A 22,854-nucleotide genomic window follows, 5' to 3' on the forward strand; every position below is an offset into this window, starting at 1 on the left:
ATGACTTCATGTATTTCTAGTATGAGTGACCCCACTGCCTCACTTGTTATTGGCACCATGTTTTTCTTATTGAGCTCCACTGTTGTCAGAATCAATACAATACAACCTGTTCTGTGTTACTGCAGAGAAATATGTTGATTTAACAGTTTAGCTCATGTGAAACACACACACACACACACACACACACACACACACACACACACACAAACACACGACTAAGTATTTAGGACTAACTGTGCTGTTTTAAATTAATTTTATCTTTCAGGTGTCCATCATGTTCAATCCTGCAACAGAGTGATTTACACTGACAGAAGCATCTGTGCCTTCAGAGGCTCATCAGTGGACATTTCCTCCACATACAGCAGTTCTGAATCTATCACATCATCATTCTGGTTCAGTCCTGATCGTAGTCATCAGTGGCAGAATCCCTCACAGCCTGAGGACCATAGTGAAGACTCCCAGTATGCAGGTCGTGTTCAGGTCCTTCAAACAAAGAGACGAAGCTCCACTCTGAGAATCTCTGACCTGAGAGAGAGCGATTCAGCCCAGTATCACTTCACATTCAAAACAGAACGCTTTGAATGGAGGAGTAGTTTACCTGGAACAACTCTGACTGTCACAGGTACTGATGAACACAAACTGATGATGAAGTCAGTGTATCAGAAGTTAACATGTTAAAATATTTGTATTCATCATGAAATTGTGTTCTTGCTAATAGAGATTGTGGATAATCACTTCAGTTTGATATAATAAAAATTCACCAGTCCAAAAGATTTAAAAATATATATTTCTGAGACAATAACTGATCAAACAAATGAAAAGCACACAGTTAAGGTGACATTTCTGTTGTTCACAGATCCAGATGTAAAGATGCAGGTGTTTCAAACTTCCAGCGGTCCAAAGCTGAATTGTTTCAGCAACTGTCTTCCTCCTGGTCGTTCTTCCTATGCCTGGTACAGAAATGAGGAGAAAATTGAGGAAGAAACATCTTTCTCTTATAGAGGAGTTGTTAATCCTACACATAGCTATTCCTGTGCCATTAACGGATATCGCTCTCTTCCAGTGTGTAAGTGTACTCCACTGTTTCACTAACAAAATGTCATCTGGTGGAAACTTGAGCCCGAAGTGACAGAGCATGAAGGGTCACATGCTCTCAGGGGCCTTGACATTGTAGTTCTCGATACTCATAAATCCAGTGTATTAAAATCAAAAGGTTCAGATAGAGTATAACACTAATTACAGCTTATATGTTTATCAAATATTATCTTTAGATCTAGTCACATTACCTCTGTCAAAACTTACAGCTCTGCTAAACAGTTTGGCACAGCAGCAGACATATAGCAGAATAATTACCTGAGTGTCCACAGCATATGTCAAAGATGCAGGGGCCAATCTGCTGCTACTCCCTCTGCTCTCTAGATCTGTGTTTGCCAGACCGTCTTGCATCTCTGAAGCTTTAAATTTATTTATAAATGTATACAAATGCATTTATTTACTGACAATTTACTTGGTCCCATTTTATTTGTTCACAATACATTTGGTCTCTTTTACATAGTATTTCATTTCTGATGTCGGAAAATAATCAATTAAATTCATGAGCCAATTGAAAAGTTTACGTTCTCTAATAACACATTCTCATGTTAATGCTTGTTTGTACAATCTCTTCCAGATGGTCCAAAGCTTCCCTCTGTGTCAGTGAGTCCCTCTGGTGAAATCATTGAGGGCAGTTCAGTGACTCTGACCTGTAGCAGTGATGCTAACCCAGGAGCTAAATACACCTGGTACAAGGAGAATGTAAATCCAGACCTTCAACCTCTCAGTAAAGAACCACAGCTTGTCATCAGCTCCATCCAGTCCTCTGACTCTGGAGAGTATTACTGTACAGCTGAGAACCAGCTGGGAAAGAGGACATCTGAATACATCTTTATTGGTGTGAAATGTGAGTGAAACCGTTTATTTAGAAAGCAACATACAGCTGTTAATCTCCTCAACCTTGTTAAAAAAAAAACACTGGGAGAAATTTGTCTGACTCAACGTATAATACATCATTGTATCCTGCATGATAATATTAATGAATGTTGTTTTGCACACCAGATGCTCCAAAGCTTCCCTCTGTGTCTGTGAGTCCCTCTGGTGAAATCATTGAGGGCAGTTCAGTGACTCTGACCTGTAGCAGTGATGCTAACCCAGCAGCTAAATACACCTGGTACAAGAAGAATGTAAATCCAGACCTTCAACCTCTCAGTAAAGAACCACAGCTTGTCTTCAGCTCCATCCAGTCCTCTGACTCTGGAGAGTATTACTGTACAGCTGAGAACCAGCTGGGGAAGAGGACATCTGAATACATTATTGATGTGAAATGTGAGTGAAACTGATTTTGAAAGCAACAGATTGAATAAAATTGTCAGATTTTATTGCACCTGGATCACAGTCTGCTGTTATTTTATGAGACGCTCTAGTAGATTTATAAGAGGCAGTTTAAATCACTATTGTCATATTTACTCTGCGTTACATGATGTTCAAACCATCAAATTCATATTTCCTCTAAGGTTTCAGATGTATTTATTATTTATATAGAATATTCTACACTGTAGTAACACATCCTCAATTTTCTGATAATCTGTGTTAATTTAATTAATTGTTTAATTTAATGTTTCTCACCAGATGCTCCAAAGCTTCCCTCTGTGTCAGTGAGTCCCTCTGCTGAGATAGTGGAGGGCAGTTCAGTGACTCTGAACTGTAGCAGTGATGCTAACCCAGCAGCTAATTACACCTGGTACAAGGAGAACCAAACACTGTTTCATGGACCAGAAGGAGTATATGAATTCACCTCCATCAGCTCTGAGGACAGAGCGATGTACTACTGCAAGTCTGAGAATCAATATAGACAGATCAACTCATCGTCTCTCTTCATAGATGTCCTGTGTAAGTAGTAAAGTGTAAATTCAAAACTTTATGTCAACATGGTACCTATAATTTAGAAGGCCTCTTAATCTGAAATCTTCTAGACACTTTCCTGAGCTCAGTCTGGGGAAATATATGCCCTTTAATAGCTTTCTTACTTCGACTTTTTAGAAGTAAGTCTGTGGTGTTCAAAACAGTTAAGGACATTGCAGTTCTCAGACACTGTGTGGACTTTTGGCTTGTTTTGTTTTTGTTTTGTTTGTTTTTTTGTTTGCTTGTTTTGTAGATGGAAAAACCATTAGTGACACAACAGTGAAAGCTTTTACAGTGAAATAAAACACAAATTGTCACATTCAAAATTAATACAAAGCCATGCTAAAAGCAAATTCATTTGATACATTTTGCTCACCAGATGCTCCAAAGCTTCCCTCTGTGTCAGTGAGTCCCTCTGCTGAGATAGTGGAGGGCAGTTCAGTGAATCTGACCTGTAACAGTGATGCTAACCCAGCAGCTAATTACACCTGGTACAAGGAGAATGAAGACTCACCAAAAGCATCAGGACAGATTTTCACCATCACTGATGTCAGACCTGAACACAGTGGGAATTATTCCTGTGAAGCCCTGAACAGAAGAGGAAGTCATAACTCCACCTTACATCTGACTGTTGTGAAAGGTAAGTTATACACACACACACACACACACACACACACACACACACACACACACACACACACAATGTTTGTGTGTTGGATGTTTATCTGCTTTCTGTTGGTCTCATTTTTTAGGGAAATCAGTGTTCATAATGAACATCATCAGGTTTATTCTGGTGGTCCTGATGCTGATTCCTCTGCTTCTCTTGATTCTGTGGATGAGGTAAAACAATTAAGAAAACATCCCTCCATTTATTTTCTTCAAATATTTTTAAAGTTTTTTACACCATGATTTTCTATTAGTTAATCCTTTTTCTTTTTCTTTTATTGTTTCAATCCAGGAAGAAGAAAACTCTGAGCTCCACCACTGACCTGAATGAACCTGAAGAGACTATAGAGGTGAGAGAGAGAAACCTTATTGACAGAATTCATCCTAAAATACAGTTATGATCACTTGGCTCATGAATGCAAGCAAACACATTTATATTGTCAACATGAAGCTGTAAAGTTAATTTATATTTAAAATATGACTTGTAGAGTAAAACCCTGCAATGTATTTCACCTGAATAAGGTTTTAGCAAATAATTCTGTTTCAAACATGATTTAATACATTTCTAATAAAATCTTATTACATGCCATTTTCACAAAGGAGGTCTATTAATCCTCATTTTGACATCTCTCCCCATCAGTTGGACTCTGGTCCTGAATATGAGAACGTCTCAGACTTGTAGGTCGTCACTGCAGCACAGACAGAAGACACAGAGGAGCAGGAAGACCTGGAGTAAAATCCAGTCAGGTTGGAGCCTCATGAAAAGAAAAACAGGCTGATATCAGATTAATTCATATTATAGATATTTAGGATTAGAGCTGCAATGCAAACTGTTATTTTAAATGTGTACATACTGTAATTAATCACTTTTGAGGAATCATGATTGGCTTCTTGTGCAATTTACTGTATATTTTCTCACATCAAACATAATCTCAGGTCTATCACACTTTGCTGAATGTCACATTATCCAGGTATTGCAGTGGCTGATATACAATAAACAGCCAGCTTCCACAACATCTCTGTAGTTGGAAACATGATTGCAGTTCCCTCTCACTGCTGCAGAGGGCGACAGTGTGCAGAAAGTTTCAGCTTTAAATCGTTTTTATGTTTATTTTTCAGGATCTGAATGTATTTATCAGATATGAAGACGAATAAAATTTAAATATTTTCTTTAAATCTGTTCTTTTGTGCTGATTTATTTCTTACTTTCCCTCGAGTTTAGGAGGAAACTTGTCACAGTAACATACTTTATTATGATTTTGGGATGTTGCTAAAATGAAGATGCACAGACACAGTTTGTATTAAAGAAGACATTAATTGTCATGTTAGCTGTTTATCTTCTTTTCAGTGCATTTAAACTCTTTGGGGTCACTCAGTGAAGCAGAATATGTGGCAGTTTACTGAGTATGAAGCCTTTTCAGTATAACAGTCCATATTTGTTAGTGACAGCTGTAGATCACTGACTGAATCATTTTCATACTTAGACACCTCGACTGTGAGAGTTTGTTCAACTACTATACAACCTCAGTTCCTGTTCAATACTTTAAATACTCTTTTAAACCCCTGTAACCACTTAAACTGTGTGAAGATTTTCTAAGGTTTTTTATTGGCAAGATCTCCGATATTAGGTCCTCTCTTTTGCTGTCTGCATTGGATCCTGCCGTCTCTCCCGTTTGCCCTGCTGTTTTTGACACATTTGAGCAAGTTTCTCTTTCAGCTTTAACTGATATTGTCCAGCACCTCAGACCTTCTCACTGTCCTCTTGACAGCATCCCACCCCGTCTTTTTAAGGATGTTTTCCATATTATTGGGCCCTGTGTTATGGATCTGATAAATTCATCTTTGATGTCTGGATGTGTCCCAGCTGCCTTTAAACATGTTGTGGTCCGGCCCCTCATCAAAAAACATAATCTTGACCCCACAGTCTTATCCAACTTTAGGCCTATCTCCAAGATTCCTTTTCTTTCTAAGATCTTGGAGAAGGTGGTTAATGAACAGCTGCAGTCTTTTATTGATCTAAAGGCATTTCCGAGAAGTTCTGGTTTTAAGTCACGCTATAGCACTGAAATGGCACTTTGAAGGATTTTGACTCTGGGAACTCTGTTGTCCTGGCCCTTCTGGATCTGACAGCTGCCTTTGACATAGTGGATCACAACATCCTCCTGTCTCGCTTAAACACCTGTGGGTGTTAAGGGTACTGTTCTTAAGTGGTTTCAGTCATGTCTCTCAGACGGAAGCTTCTCTGTCCAGCTGGGCCAGTATACTTCGGCCACTTCCCCCCTGAGCTGTGAGGTGCCTCAGGGTTCTATTTTGGCCCCCCTCCTCTTTTCGATATATATGTTGCCATTGGGATCCATATTTAGAAAGCACAATGTCTCATTTCATTGCCTTGCAGATGATGTACAAATCTATATGCCCTTAAAAACAAATGAGCAAGCCTCTGTCCAGGTCTTATTAGACTGCCTCAATGACATTCAATCTTGGATGGAAGTGAACTCTCTCCCAATGAGCAAAAATAAAACTGAGATTATTTTATTCGGACAACAAAATCTCTTAGATGGCTATGACAGCGCCATTGGCACCCTGAAGTCTCACTGTCACCCATCTGCAAGAAACCTTGGTGTTATTTTGGACAGTGACTTTGGTTCGATAACCAGATAAGCTCGATTGTAAAAACAGCTTCTTCCAGCTAAGATTATTAGCAAAAGTAAAGGCTTATCTCCCCAGGAATGATCTCGAGAAAGTTATTCACACCTTTGTTACTTCATGCTTAGACTACTGTAACTCTTTGTTTGTTGGTCTCGACCAGTCAGCACTGCGCCGTTTACAGGTGGTTCAAAATGCAGCCGCCCACCTGCTGACTGGAAAGAAACGGCGTGATCACATCGGTCCTGTCCTTGCATCTCTGCACTGGCTGCCTGTTAATTTTAGGATCCAGTTCAAGATTTTAATTGTTTTTAAGTGTTTAAATGGTCTGGCACCATCTTATTTATCAGAGCTCGTACAACCTCACAGTATTTCCTGAACATTTAGGTCAACAAACCAGCTGCTCCTGGTAGTACCTCGGTCTAGACTCTCTACCCGTGGGGACAGAGCCTTCTCAGTGGCGGCCCCCAAGCTGTGGAACAGCCTACCTTTCCAGGTTAGAGCTGCACAGTCTGTTGGGCATTTTAAAACACTGCTGAAAACCTATCTTTTTTCCTTGGCGTTCAGTCCCAGCTTGGTGAGAATCCTTGGCTTCTTACTTTTTATTTTTTACTCTTTTTTATTTGTTTTTATTCTAATTTTAGTTTTTAAATGGAGCTCTTACTATTCCTTTATTGTTTTTATTTATTATTATATTTGTGTGTGATTACATTGTATTTTAATAACTGTGCAGCACTTTGGTTTAACTGAGGTTGTTTTTAAATGTGCTTTAAAAAATAAAACTTGACGTGACTTGACAACAAGAACAATCAATGCTTCTGAAACTGAACTGTAATGATTAATGAATTTAATGTCAAGTGTAAACATATTAAGATGCAACTCAAACCTAAAAAGTGAAAAGTACTGAAAGTAACTTTAAATGTGTGTAAACAATCAGTGATGATGGTAAAATGTTGTCTCAGGGTTGTGATTCAGTATCTCTGATGTTTCACTGCCCTCTAGTGGTGAAGCTTCAGTGTTGCAGATTCAGGCTTCATCACTGAGGTCTCCCTCCACTGTCTGCTTTAAAGGCTCAGTTCACCTGAATAACAAAACACATATTTTCTCAATTACTTCCTGTGGTGTCTAGCCCTGCAGATACATTTAGATTCATTTTGTTGTCAAATGGTGACATATTGGTTTGTTTCAATGTCATTTTAATGTGTTTTCCCTATGTAGAAGCTAAGCCAATGCTTTAAGCCACTGAGGCATTTCAACAGGAAACCTAATTGACACGCTTCTACTTTACCATGATGGATTAATGAGAATCCAGTTGCTTTTCAGTTAAGATGCAAACAAGTCCATTTATTTTACATCTCATGCTTTAAATCACACATCTCACACACACACACACATCCGCACGGAGCGTAACATGATGCTGCACAGTGGTCAAAAACTGTTTTTCCTGTTCCGGTTGGAAAACACCTGACGAGCCCCCACAGGTTCCTACACTTGACCCGCCAATCACAGCCATACCATGACACACAACAGTTAACATAAATCTGCTCTTACACCCTATATGAGACTGAACCAAGACAATATTTTTAATCTGTCCTCAATATTCAGCCTTTTTTTTCGTTAGCATCATGGTTCACAGGTCAAAGAGATGAACTGTAGAGAGCATCGGTGCATCTTTACACAGCAGAAGAACTGATTTCTGACTACTTTTGCCTACTCTACCCGCTGCTGCCCTGCCTCTGTTCCCTGGATCCAGCTCCCTGTGCACTGCCTTCCCATTTTGGACCTTGCCGCGCCCACCTTCCCTGGAACCCTCACCCTAGACCCAGCCACTGCTCCCTCACTTCCCCACTACTTTATCATTAAACCCTGCCTTTGAGTTTGCCCCTGTGTGCTAGCTCATCTCTGTGGTCCGCTCTGGGGTCCTGTTACTTCTGGTTGTGACACTGTGTTACAGTCACAATGATTGTGAATGAGTGAGTTTACAACTATAGATGTAAATCATGTTATGATCTGATTTAAACACACATCTCTGAATCATTTACTGATATACTTTAATTTTTATTTGTTATTACTTACAATAAACACTGTGCTCAGCGTGTTATTTCTTACTTCTCATACTGATGCACTACATATGTTGAACTCATGGTGGTGTATTCAGTGTCTCAACATGCACTAGAAGTGTGAGGAGATGCATCAAACCAAATGTCACACATCGGTCATATTGGTCACATATGTCACGTATTTCTTTACACGCTGAACTGTTCCCACGATACCAAGTCATTTAACATCCTGATATCTGACTTCTGCTCACAGATCACAGAGGACGAGCATCTTAACAGACAACGTCCTTCTCTGCTGTAAGTAGAACAGTTTACTGATATGACTATTACATGTTGTTTACATTATTTGATGTATTTTATTGTCTCTGAAGCCTCACAGAGAGATGAGAGGAGCAGCTATGAGTTTAACAGCAGCAGCGAGTGGATTTGTTGTCTTCCTTCTCTCTGTGTCAGGTACTGTATATCTACATTTACATTGTAGGATATTTAGGTTTCATGTATGTTTGATGCAGTATGATGAATAATTTTTAAAAATGGTAAAAATAATATCAGTATTCACTAATTAACCCTGTAATAATAATATATTAGGATGTTCATCTGTGTCTGCGTCATGAGTGGTGGGGGTGGGGCCTGGCTGATATGGTTTGTCCTCCCTCCATCCATAGATTGTAAGAATCATATATTTTTATTCATGCATATGAATGTATTCATAGTTCTATGATGGTACAGCAATGCACTGAGAATTTTATCTTGTCCTGATGTTTTTAATCTGTTTGTTAATTTCTGCACTCTGTACTGCAGAGCTGGACAAATGTTTTAGCTGTTCCAACCACAACAGTTTCCTCTTTCTGTGAAAACTTCTTGACACCTATTTTATTTTAGTTGTTATCAGTAGTTTCCCACGCGTCATGTTCTGCATTTCTTTGTGGTTTTCACACTTAATTGAGCAGCAACTTGAGCAAAGAACTTACAAAGAGGAAGCTAAACAAGACAAGCACAGACTCTCTAATGATTAAATTTCTTCTTCTCATTCTGATCAGTAAAAAAACATTAATGTTCACAGCTTCAATATATTCTTGTTTCTTCACTGCACCTTCAGACTGTCTGATGTTCTGTCTCAGTGCAGAGAGATTCACTGTAAACTGCATCTAACCAGTTTGTTTGTATGTTAAATTATCTTTGGACATTTCTATGCCTGTGCATGGAGGCATAGTACAGAAATTACATAATGAAAGTCATACAACAGTTATAAAGTGTGTACAAATTAAATTAACATGAGCAAAAACAATGACACAGAAAAGGTCTCAGTGTTAATAAGGTGAAAACATCACTGATGCATTACTGATCTGCTGCTTTAACCGCCCAAAAGTGAAGTTTTTACTCATTTTATGTTTGTAAAGTAAAAGCTTGCAGAATGAATGGACTGAAGCTGAAACACTCAGCAGTAACAAATGATAAAATATGATAATCAACAGATAAAATACTTTATTCTAGTTCAGTTCTAGTCAGATTCATGCACAATGAGGAGCTTTGAATGACAACAACTGAAGATCGTATTGGTGCCATGATCCACTTTGTCTTATTCACTGATTCTTAACTTGTTATAAATCTGATTGTGGTTTCTGATGTGCTCTGTGTTACAGTGGTACAGGGTCAGAATGGCTGGGGAGTGACTTACACTTCTACTCACATCTGTGCCTTAAAAGGATCAACAGTGGACATAAACTCCACCTACAGATACCCATCCAGGATAAATAATGTTGATACTGCAGTTGATGAAACACTCTGGTTTACTAAAGAGAATAATAATGAACCTGTGGATCTGAGAACAGACTCAGAGTACGCAGGTCGTGTGCAGTATCACTGTGATAAGAACAACTGCACTTTGATAATCACAGACCTGAGAGAGAGAGACTCAGCTGAGTACAAGTTCATGTTCACAACAAACCAACCAGGAGGGAAATATACTGGTTCACCTGGAGTCACTTTGACTGTCACAGGTAACATTTTCACTGGAAGATTTAATCTAGTTTCAAATGGTTACTATATTTGAAATGTCACTTTGAATGTTTCTTCGTGCATGAATATATAACATAAATGACATTTCTTTTCTTTCTTCACATGTCCAGATCTCCAGGTGATCCCATCAACAATCAATCCTTCCTCAAAAGAGCTGAAGTGTCGCAGCAGTTGTCTAGCTGATCGTTCTTCCTTCATCTGGTACAAGAATGGAAAGAAAATTAGTGGAAAAACATCTTCTACTTATTCAACTAACTTCAATGATGCAGACAGCTATTCCTGTGCTGTTACAGGATATGAGGATTTCCCCTCTCTTCCAGTTTGTGAGTTTTCTTCACAGTCTTCCACTAACATAACAGCATCTTGTGGAGCCTTTTATCTAAAGTACTGTACAATGACTTCATGTATTTCTAGTATGAGTGACCCCACTGCCTCACTTGTTATTGGCACCATGTTTTTCGCATTGAGCTCTACTGTTGTCAGTATCAATACAATACAACCTGCTCTGTGTTACTGCAGAGACATTTTTAAAAAATAGTATTTCACCTATTAGAGAAACTTTTGTACCAAGAGTTTGACAACTAGATTATTATAGATTATTTCATCTTCAATCTGTCTTGACACGTTTCACATTCTGTACACATACACACACACACAACTAAGTATTTAGCACTAGCTGTGTTGCTTAATTTTAATTATTATTATTATTATTAATTTTATCTTTCAGGTGCCCGTGGTGAATCCTGCAACAGAGTGATTTACACTGACAGAAGCATCTGTGCCTTCAGAGGCTCATCAGTGGACATTTCCTGCACATACAGCAGTTATGGATTTATCACATCATCATTCTGGTTCAGTCCTGATCGTAGTCATCAGTGGCAGAATCCCTCACAGCCTGAGGACCGTAGTAAAGACTCCCAGTATGCAGGTCGTGTTCAGCTCCTTGAAACAGAGAGAGGACACTCCACTCTGAGAATCTCTGACCTGAGAGAGAGCGATTCAGCCCAGTATCACTTCACATTCAAAACACAAAGCTTTGAATGGAGGAGTAGTTTACCTGGAACAACTCTGACTGTCACAGGTACTGATGAACACAAACTGATGATGAAGTCAGTGTATCAGAAATAAACATGTTAAAATATTTGTATTCATCATGAAATTGTGTTCTTGCTAATCGAGATTGTGGATAATCACTTCAGTTTGATATAATAAAAATTTACCAGTCCAAAAGATTTAAAAATATATTTCTGAGACAATAACTGATCAAACAAATGAAAAGCACACAGTTAAGGTGAAGTTTTACTTGGACAAGTTCCATTAAAAAAGCAAAAGGCAAAAATATATTGAATATATTATGGGTACGGTTGAGGACGATGAGACTGATGTTTAGTCTCGTTGGTGTTTGATGTTGTACTGGTAGCAAGTTAGTTACAGTGCATTTTATGACATTTCTGTTGTTCACAGATCCAGATGTAAAGATGCAGGTGTTTCGGTCTTTGAGCGGTCCAAAACTGACTTGTTTCAGCAGCTGTCTTCCTCCTGGTCGTTCTTCCTATGCCTGGTACAGAAATGAGGAGAAAATTGAGGAAGAAACATCTCTCTCTTATAGAGGAGTTGTTGATCCTGCACACAGTTATTCCTGTGCCATTAACGGATATCGCTCTCTTCCAGTGTGTAAGTGTACTCCACTGTTTCACTAACAAAATGTCATCTGGTGGAAACTTGAACCCGAAGTGACAGAGCATGAAGGGTCACATGCTCTCAGGGGCCTTGACATTTGTAGTTCTCGATACACATCCAGTGTATTAAAATCAAAAGGTTCAGATAGAGTATAACACTAATTACAGCATATAGCCTATGTTTATCAAATATCATCTTTAGATCTAGTCACATTACCTCTGTCAAAACTTACAAACAACTCTGTCAAACAGTTTCGGCAAAGCAGCAGACATATAGCAGAATAATTACCTGAATGTCCACAGCATCCGTCAAAGATACGGGGGCCAATCTGCTGCTACTCCCTCTGCTCTCTAGATCTGTGTTCGCCAGACCGTCTTGCATCTCTGAAGCTTGAAATGTATTTATAAATGTATATGAATGCCTTTATTTACTGACAGTTTACTTAAAAAGTATTTAATGGTCCTATTTTATTTGTTCACAATACATTTGGTCTCTTTTACATATTATTTCGTTTCTGATGTCGGACATTAATCAATTAAATTCATGAGCCAATCGAAAAGTTTACGTTCTATAATAAGACATTGTCATGTTAACGCTTGTTTGTGCAATCTCTTCCAGATACTCCAAAGCTTCCCTCTGTGTCATTGAGTTCCTCTGGTGAAATCATTGAGGGCAGTTCAGTGACTCTGACCTGTAGCAGTGATGCTAACCCAGCAGCTAAATACACCTGGTACAAGAAGAATGTAAATCCAGACCTTCAACCTCTCAGTGAAGAACCACAGCTTGTCTTCAGCTCCATCCAGTCCTCTGACTCTGGAGAGTATTACTGTACAGCTGAGAACCAGCTGGGGAAGAATACATCTGAATACATCTTTATTGATGTGAAATGTGAGTGAAACTGATTTTGAATGCAACAGATTGAATAAATTTGTCAGATTTATTGCACCTGGATCACAGTCTGCTGTTATTTTATGAGAAGCTCTAGTAGATTTTTAAGAGGCAGTTTAAATCACTGTTGTCATATTTACTCTGCGTTACATGATGTTCAAACAATCACATTCATCATTCCTCTAAGGTTTCAGATGTATTTATTTATTATTATAGAATATTCTTCACTGTAGTAACACATCCTCAATTTATTGATAATCTGTTAATTTAATTAATTGTTTAATTTAATGTTTCTTCCAGATGCTCCAAAGCTTCTCTCTGTGTCAGTGAGTCCGTCTGCTGAGATAGTGGAGGGCAGTTCAGTGACTCTGACCTGTAGCAGTGATGCTAACCCAGCAGCTAATTACACCTGGTACAAGGAGAATGAAGACTCACCAAAAGCATCAGGACAGATCTTCACCATCACTGATGTCAGACCTGAACACAGTGGGAATTATTACTGTGAAGCCCAGAACAGAAGAGGACGCCATAACTCCACCTTACATCTGACTGTTGTGAAAGGTAAGTTATACACACACACACACACACACACACACACACACACACACACACACACACACACACACACACACACACACACACACACATCTGTATACAACACAAGAGGTTTAATCTGCTTTCTGTTGGTCTCATTTTTTTGGGAAATCAGTGTTTATAATGAACATCATCAGGTGTATTCTGGCGGTCCTGATGCTGATTCCTCTGCTTCTCTTGATTCTGTGGATGAGGTAAAACAATTAAGAAAACATCCCTCCATTTATTTTCTTCAAATATTTTTTAAAGTTTTTTACATCATGATTTTCTATTAGTTAATCCTTTTTTCTTTTTCTTTTATTGTTTCAATCCAGGAAGAAGAAAACTCTGAGCTCCACCACTGACCTGAATGAACCTGTAGAGACTATAGAGGTGAGAGAGAGAAACCTTATTGACAGAACTTATCCTAAAATACAGTTATGATCACTTGGCTCATGAAAGCAAGCAAACACATTTATATTGTCAACATGAAGCTATAAAGTTAATTTATATTTAAAATATGACTTGTAGAGTAAAACCCTGTAATGTATTACACCTGAATAAGGTTTTAGCAAATAATTCTGTTTCAAACATGATTTAATACATTTCTAATAAAATCTGATTACATGCAATCTTATGAAGTAGAATTAATCCTCATTTTGACATCTCTCCCCATCAGTTGGACACTTATCCTGAATATGAGAACGTCTCAGACTTGCAGGTCGTCACTGCAGCACAGACAGAAGACACAGAGGAGCAGGAAGACCTGGAGTAAAATCCAGTCAGGTTGGAGCCTCATGAAAAGAAAAACAGGCTGATATCAGATTAATACATGTTATAGATATTTAGGATTAGAGCTGCAATGCAAACTGTTATTTTAAATGTGTACATACTGTAATTAATCACTTTTGAGGAATCCTGATTGGCTTCTTGTGCAGTTTACTGTATATTTTCACACATCAAACGTAATCTCAGGTCTATCACACTTTGCTGAATGTCACATTATCCAGGTATTGCAGTGGCTGATATACAATAAACAGCCAGCTTCCACAACATCTCTGTAGTTGGAAACATGATTGCAGTTCCCTCTCACTGCTGCAGAGGGCGACAGTGTGCAGAACGTTTCAGCTTTAAATCGTTTTTATGTTTATTTTTCAGGATCTGAATGTATTTATCAGATATGAAGACGAATAAAATGTTAATCTTTTCTTTAAATCTGTTCTTTTGTGCTGATTTATTTCTTACTTTCCCTCGAGTTTAGGAGGAAACTTGTCACAGTAACATACTTTATTATGATTTTGGGATGTTGCTAAAATGAAGATGCACAGACACAGTTTGTATTGAAGAAGACATTAAATGTTATGTTAGCTGTGTATCTTCTTTTCAGTGCATTTAATCTCTTTGGGGTCACTCAGTGAAGCAGAATATGTGGAAGTTTACTGAGTATGAAGCCTTTTCAGTATAACAGTCCATATTTGTTAGTGACAGCTGTAGATCACTGACTGAATCATTTTCATACTTAGACACCTCGACTGTGAGAGTTTGTTCAACTACTGTACAACCTCAGTTCCTGTTCAATACTTTAAATACTCTTTTAAACCCCTGTAACCACTTAAACTGTGTGAAGATTTTCTAAGGTTTTTCATTGGCAAGATCTCCGATATTAGGTCCTCTCTTTTGCTGTCTGCATTGGATCCTGCCGTCTCTCCCATTTGCCCTGCTGTTTTTGACACGTTTGAGTGTCTCTTTCAGCTTTAACTGATATTGTCCAGCACCTCAGACCTTCTCACTGTCCTCTTGACAGCATCCCACCCCGTCTTTTTAAGGATGTTTTCCATATTATTGGGCCCTGTGTTATGGATCTGATAAATTCATGTTTGATGTCTGGATGTGTCCCAGCTGCCTTTAAACATGTTGTGGTCCGGCCCCTCATCAAAAAACATAATCTTGACCCCACAGTCTTATCCAACTTTAGGCTTATCTCCAAGCTTCCTTTTCTTTCTAAGATCTTGGAGAAGGTGGTTAATGAACAGCTGCAGTCTTTTATTGACCTAAATGGCCAGTCTGGTTTTAAGTCACGCTATAGCACTGAAACGGCACTTTTAAGTGTTTTAAATTACCTTCTTTTATCAGTTGACTCTGGGAACTCTGCTGTCCTGGTCCTTCTGGATCTGACAGCTGCCTTGACACAGTGGATCACAACATCCTCCTGTCTCGCTTAAACACCTGTGGGTGTTAAGGGTACTGTTCTTAAGTGGTTTCAGTCATATCTCTCAGACAGAAGCTTCTCTGTCCAGCTGGGCCAGTATACTTCGGCCACTTCCTCCCTGAGCTGTGGGGTGCCTCAGGGTTCTATTTTGGGCCCCCTCCTCTTTTCGATATATATGTTGCCATTGGGATCCATATTTAGAAAGCACAATGTCTCATTTCATTGCTTTGCAGATGACGTACAAATCTATATGCCCTTAAAAACAAATGAGCAAGCCTCTGTCCAGGTCTTATTAGACTGCCTCAATGACATTCAATCTTGGATGGAAGTGAACTCTCTCCCAATGAGCAAAAATAAAACTGAGATTATTTTATTCGGACAACAAAATCTCTTAGACGGCTATGACAGCGCCATTGGCACCCTGAAGTCTCACTGTCACCCATCTGCAAGAAACCTTGGTGTTATTTTGGACAGTGACTTTAGATTCGATAAGCAGATAAGCTTGATTGTAAAAACAGCTTCTTCCAGCTAAGATTATTAGCAAAAGTAAAGGCTTATCTCAGGAATGATCTCGAGAAAGTTGTTCACACCTTTGTTACTTCATGCTTAGACTACTGTAATTCTTTGTTTGTTGGTCTTGACCAGTCAGCACTGCGCTGTTTACAGGTGGTTCAAAATGCAGCAGTGATCACATCGGTCCCGTCCTTGCATCTTTGCACTGGCTGCCTGTTAATTTTAGGATCCAGTTCAAGGTTTTATTCATTGTTTTTAAGTGTGTAAATGGTCTGGTACCATCTTATTTATCAGAGCTCGTACAGCCTCAGAGTATTTCCTGAACATTTAGGTCAACAAACCAGCTGCTCCTGGCAGTACCTCGGTCTAGACTCTCTACCCGTGGGGACAGAGCCTTCTCAGTGGCGGCCCCAAAGCTGTGGAACAGCCTAACTTTCCAGGTTAGAGCTGCACAGTCTGTTGGGCACTTTAAAACACTGCTGAAAACTTGGCATTCAGTCCCAGCTAGGTGAGAATCCTTGGCTTCTTACTTTTTATTTTTTACTCTTTTTTATTTGTTTTTATTCTAATTTTAGTTTTTAAATTGAGCTCTTATTATTCCTTAATTGTTTTTATTTATTATTACATTTGTGTGTAATTATATTGTATTTTAATAACTGTGCAGCACTTTGGTTTAACTGAGGTTGTTTTTAAATGTGCTTTATAAATAAAACTTGACTTGACTTGACTTGACAACAAGAACAATCAATGCTTCTGAAACTGAAGTGTAGTGATTAATGAATTTAATGTCAAGTGTAAACATATTAAGATGGAACTCAAACCTAAAAAGTGAAAAATACTGAATGTAACTTTAAATGTGTGTAAACAATCAGTGATGGATGGTAAAATGTTGTCTCAGGGTTGTGATTCAGTATCTCTGATGTTTTACTGCCCTCTAGTGGTGAAGCTTCAGTGTTGCAGATTCAGGCTTCATTACTGAGGTCTCCCTCCACTGTCTGCTTTAAAGGCTCAGTTCACCTGAATAACAAAACACATATTTTCTCAATTACTTCCTGTGGTGTCTAGCCCTGCAGATACATTTAGATTCATTTTGCTGTCAAATGGTGACATATTGGTGTGTTTCAATGTCATTTTAATGTGTTTTCCCTATGTAGAAGCTAAGCCAATGCTTTAAGCCACTGAGGCATTTCAACAGGAAACCTAACCTAACTTTCACTTTACCATGATGGATTAATGAGAATTCAGTTGCTTTTCAGTTAAGATGCAAACAAGTCCATTTATTTTACATCTCATGCTTTAAATCACACATCTCACACACCCACATCTGCACGGAGCATAACATGATGCTGCACAGTGGTCAAAAACTGTTTTTCCTGTTCCGGTTGGAAAACACCTGACGAGCCCCCACAGGTTCCTACACTTGACCCGCCAATCACAGCCAGACCATGACCCACAACAGTTAACATAAATCTGCTCTTACACCCTGTATGAGACTGAACCAAGACAATATTTTTAATCTGTCCTCAATATTCAGCCTTTTTTCTCGTTAGCATCATGGTTCACAGGTCAAAGAGATGAACTGTAGAGAGCATCTGTGCATCTTTACACAGCAGAAGAACTGATTTCTGACGTGCTCTCCTCCTGAGTTTCCTTGTCTGTCTTGTCTCCTCCCCTTGTGCTCCTCCCCTGTTTTGTCTTTCTTTCCCTTTGGCAGAGGCGGGGCCCAGTGGTGGAGGTTTGGCGCACCTGTTTCTAATCACACTCATCAGCTGCAGTATAAAGACCCGGTTCATCCTTCAACCCTCCCCCCCCAGTGTCTTCTTGTGTCTTCTGCTTAGTACTGTTTACCTCTGGTGTAACCGCTCTTTCCTGTTCCCTACAGTTTTGCCTACTCCACCCGCTGCTGCCCTGCCTCTGATCCCTGGATCCAGCTCCCTGTGCACTGCCTTCCCGTTTTGGACCTTGCCGCACCCACCTTCCCTGGAACCCTCACCCTAGACCCAGCCACTGCTCCCTCACTTCCCCACTACTTTATCATTAAACCCTGCCTTTGAGTTTGCCCCTGTGTGCTCGCTCGTCTCTGTGGTCCGCTCTGGGGTCCTGTTACTTCTGGTTGTGACACTGTGTTACAGTCACAATGATTGTGAATGAGTGAGTTTACAACTATAGATGTAAATCATGTTATGATCTGATTTAAACACACATCTCTGAATGATTTCCTGATATACTTTAATTTTTATTTGTTATTACTTACAATAAACACTGTGCTCAGCATGTGACTTCTTACTTCTCATACTGATGCACTACATATGTTGAACTCATGGTGGTGTATTCAGTGTCTCAACATGCACTAGAAGTGTGAGGAGATGCATCACACCAAATGTCACACATCGGTCACATCGGTCACATATGTCACGTATTTCTTTACACGCTGAACTGTTCCCACGATATCAAGTCATTTAACATCCTGATATCTGACTTCTGCTCACAGATCACAGACGACGAGCATCTTAACAGACAACGCTCTTCTCTGCTGTAAGTAGAACAGTTTACTGATATGACTATTACATGTTGTTTACATTATTTGATGTATTTTATTGTCTCTGAAGCCTCACAGAGAGATGAGAGGAGCAGCTATGAGTTTAACAGCAGCAGCGAGTGGATTTGTTGTCTTCCTTCTCTCTGTGTCAGGTACTGTATATCTACATTTACATTGTAGGACATTTAGGTTTGATGTATGTTTGATGCAGTATGATGAATAACTTTTAGAAATGGTAAAAATAATACCAGTATTAATTGCTGAACACTGTAATAATAATATTTTAAGATGTTCAGCTGTGTCTGCGTCATGAGTGGTGGGGGTGGGGCCTGGCTGATATGGTTTGTCCTCCCTCCCTCCATAGATTGTAAGAATCGTATATTTTTATTCATGCATATGAATATATTCATAGTTATGTGACGGTACAGCAATGCACTGAGAATTTTTATCTTGTCCTGATGTTTTTAACCTGTTTGTTAATTTCTGCACTCTGTACTGCAGAGCTGGACAACTGTTTTAGTTGTTCCAACCACAACAGTTTCCTCTTTGTGTGAAAACGTCTTGACACCTATATTATTTTAGTTGCTATCAGTAGTTTCCCACGCGTCATGTTCTGCATTTCTTTCTGGTTTTCACACTTAATTGAGCAGCAACTTGACCAAAGAACTTACAAAGAGGAAACTAAACAAGACAAGCACAGACACTCTAATGATTCAGTTTCTTCTTTTCATCCGATTCAGTAAAACAACATTAATGTTCACAGCTTCAATATATTCTTGGTCCTTCACTGCACCTTCAGACTGTCTGATGTTCTGTCTAACTGTGAACAACAACTGTTAACTGTGAACAACATCTAACCAGTTTCTTTGTATGTTAAAAATATCTTTGGACATTTCCATACAACAGTTATAAAGTGTGTACAAATTAAATTAACATGAGCAAAAACAATGACAGAAAAAGTCTCAGGTGAAAACAACACTGATGCATCACTGATCTGCTGCTTTAACCGCCCAAAAGTGACATTTTTACTCATTTTATGTTTGTAAAGTAAAAGCTTGCAGAATGAATGGACTAAAGCTGAAACACTCAGCAGTAACAAATGATAAAATATGATAATCAACAGATAAAATACTTTATTCTAGTTCAGTTCTAGTCAGATTGATGCACAATGAAGAGCTCTGAATGACAACAACTGAAGATAAAATCATATTGGTGCCTTGATCCACTTTGTCTTATTCACTGATTCTCAACTTGTTATAAATCTGATTGTGGTTTCTGATGTGCTCTGTGTTACAGTGGTACAGGGTCAGAATGGCTGGAGAGTGACTTACACTTCTACTAAGATCTGTGCCTTAAAAGGATCAACAGTGGACATAAACTGCACCTACAGATACCCATCCAGGATAGATAATGTCGATACTGCAGTTGATGAAACATTCTGGTTCAAAGGGAGTAATAATGAACCTGTGGATCTGAGAACAGACTCAGAGTACGCAGGTCGTGTGCAGTATCACTGTGATAAGAACGACTGCACTCTGAGAATCACAGACCTGAGAGAGAGAGACTCAGCTGTGTACAAGTTCATGTTCACAACAAACCAACGACAGTGGAAATATACTGGTTTCCCTGGAGTCACTTTGACTGTCAAAGGTAATATTTTCACTGGAAAGTTTTAGACTACTTTCATTTCAATTTTTTATATCTTGGAAATGTTACTATGAATGTTTGTGTATGAACATAAATTACATTTCTGTTCTTTCTTCACAGATCCAGATCTCCAGGTGAAGGTGATCCCATCAACAATCAATCCTTCCTCAGCAAAGCTGAAGTGTCACAGCAGCTGTCGTCTACCTGATCGTTCTTCCTTCATCTGGTACAACAATGGACAGAATATTAGTGGAGAAACATTTTCTACTTATTCAACTAACTTCAATCATGCAGACAACTATTCCTGTGCTCTTACAGGATATGAGGATTTCCCCTCTCCTTCAGTTTGTGAGTTTTCTTCACAGTCTTCCACTAACATAACAGCATCTTGTGAAGCCTTTTATCTAAAGTACTGTACAATGACTTCATGTATTTCTAGTATGAGTGACCCCACTGTCTCACTTGATATTGGCAACATGTTTTTCACATTGAGCTGTACTGTTGTCAGTATCAATACAATACAACCTGTTCTGTGTTACTGCAGAGAAATCTTTTTAAATAGTATCTCACCTATTAGAGAAACTTTTGTACCAAGAGTTTGACAACTAGATTATTATAGATTATTTTATCTTCAGTCTCACTGTGAAATGGGGGGCATCACTACTGTCTTTACAACACATTTCACATTCTGTACACACACACACACACACACACACACACACACACACACACACGGACAACTAAGTATTTAGGACTAACTGTGTTGTTTTAAATTAATTTTATCTTTCAGGCGTCCGTGGTCAATCCTGTAACAGAGTGATTTACACTGACAGAAGCATCTGTGCCTCCAGAGGCTCATCAGTGAACATTTCCTGCACATATAGCAGTTCTGAATCTATCACATCATCATTCTGGTTCAGTCCTGATCGTAGTCGTCAGTGGCAGAATCCCTCACAGCCTGAGGACCTTAGTAAAGACTCCCAGTATGCAGGTCGTGTTCAGCTCCTTGAAACAGGGAGAGGACGCTTCACTCTGAGAATCTCTGACCTGAGAGAGAGCGATTCAGCCCAGTATCACTTCACATTCAAAACAAGAAGCTTTGAATGGGGGAGTAGTTTACCTGGAACAACTCTGACTGTCACAGGTACTGATGAACACAAACACTGACACAGTACATTTAAACAAGCTGACTACAAATGAATGGAGTGATTGGCTGAACTAATGGAGAATAATTTAATTAGTTGTTGGTAGTTGTTAAATGATCCACCAGTTTAGTTGGTAACTTATATGAATTTTTATTTGAACTGTCTTGCTTTATTTTCATTATCTGTGATGTACAAATGACGGGCCTCTTTTTTTTCTTGCAGAGCCAAATCTACAAGTGCAGGTGATTAGTTCAAAAGTCTCTCAGTCTTATTCCTGGGCAAAGCTGAAGTGTCACAGCAGTTGTCGTCTACCTGATCGTTCTTCCTTCATCTGGTACAAGAATGGACAGAAAATTCAGGGCAAAACATCTTCTACTCATGACGGGTTATTTTCTCATGCAGACAGCTCTTCCTGTGCTGTACAAGGATTTGAGCATCATCCTGCTCCTTCAGTGTGTGAGTTTAAAACACAGTCTCCTACTAACATAACCTTTAACCTATTGTACTATATACTGGATGTACATGTGATTAAGAAAATTGCATAGAAGTGAATCAAAATTCCACTAAATGCAAAGTAAGAGCTTACTGTATACTTAAAAAGTTAGTCCACTCAAAATACAAAAAACATACTTTCTGACTTTTCTAACAATGCAAATAATTATAGTTTAATTTCTATACAATTAAATTGAGGGGAATACTGTTTATGCTGCTTCAATCATGTCAAGCTTATGTTTGAAAAACTATTGATCTATGTCTTACAGGGAAACGATTTTGGATAATCTACAGAGTGATATAATGTATTATCTTGTGCTTTTAGTGCTTGTTTGTTGAAGATCCTTCAAAGTCCTCTATACACATCGGGCCTGATTTACTAAAGGTCTGCGTGTGTAAAAACGTGTGCAAACTTGACATCACCCACAAAAAAAGTGCAAGTTGATCTACTAACGCAGAGCACTGAGGTTTGCGTCTTTCAACTGTGTAAGATAATACGCGCTGTCCATTTAGTACGTTTACCATAATTAATGTAATATTAGTAGTTTACCATAATGAATGTAATGTTAGTAGTTTACCGTAATGAATGTAATATTAGTAGTTTACTGTAATGAATGTAATATTAGTAGTTTACCGTAATGAATGTAATATTAGTAGTTTACCGTAATGAATGTAATATCAGTATGTTTACCGTAATTAATGTAATATGAGGCGTTTCAACCCCAGTGTGCAAAATACAGGGAGGAGAAAATGCAAATATGTTATTTAGCACACGCATTGTGATTTACCAAACCTGAAGGTATTATTTCTGACGCTAACTGCGTCTATAAATAATAAGTT

General features: G+C 38.7%; 1 protein-coding gene across 1 annotated transcript in view; it reads left to right on the top strand.

Moving 5' to 3' along the window:
- Positions 1 to 18,189, top strand: part of LOC128364915 (B-cell receptor CD22-like) — a 68,980-nt gene extending 50,791 nt beyond the window's left edge. The window contains exon 12 of the mRNA XM_053325538.1: positions 18,074 to 18,189. Coding sequence (XP_053181513.1) covers positions 18,074 to 18,189 — 116 coding nt within the window. The remainder of the gene's footprint in view (positions 1 to 18,073) is intronic.
- The last annotated feature ends 4,665 nt before the right edge of the window (positions 18,190 to 22,854 follow it).

The sequence above is a fragment of the Scomber japonicus genome, chromosome 2 (assembly GCF_027409825.1).
Source record: "Scomber japonicus isolate fScoJap1 chromosome 2, fScoJap1.pri, whole genome shotgun sequence".
Lineage (NCBI taxonomy): Eukaryota > Metazoa > Chordata > Actinopteri > Scombriformes > Scombridae > Scomber > Scomber japonicus.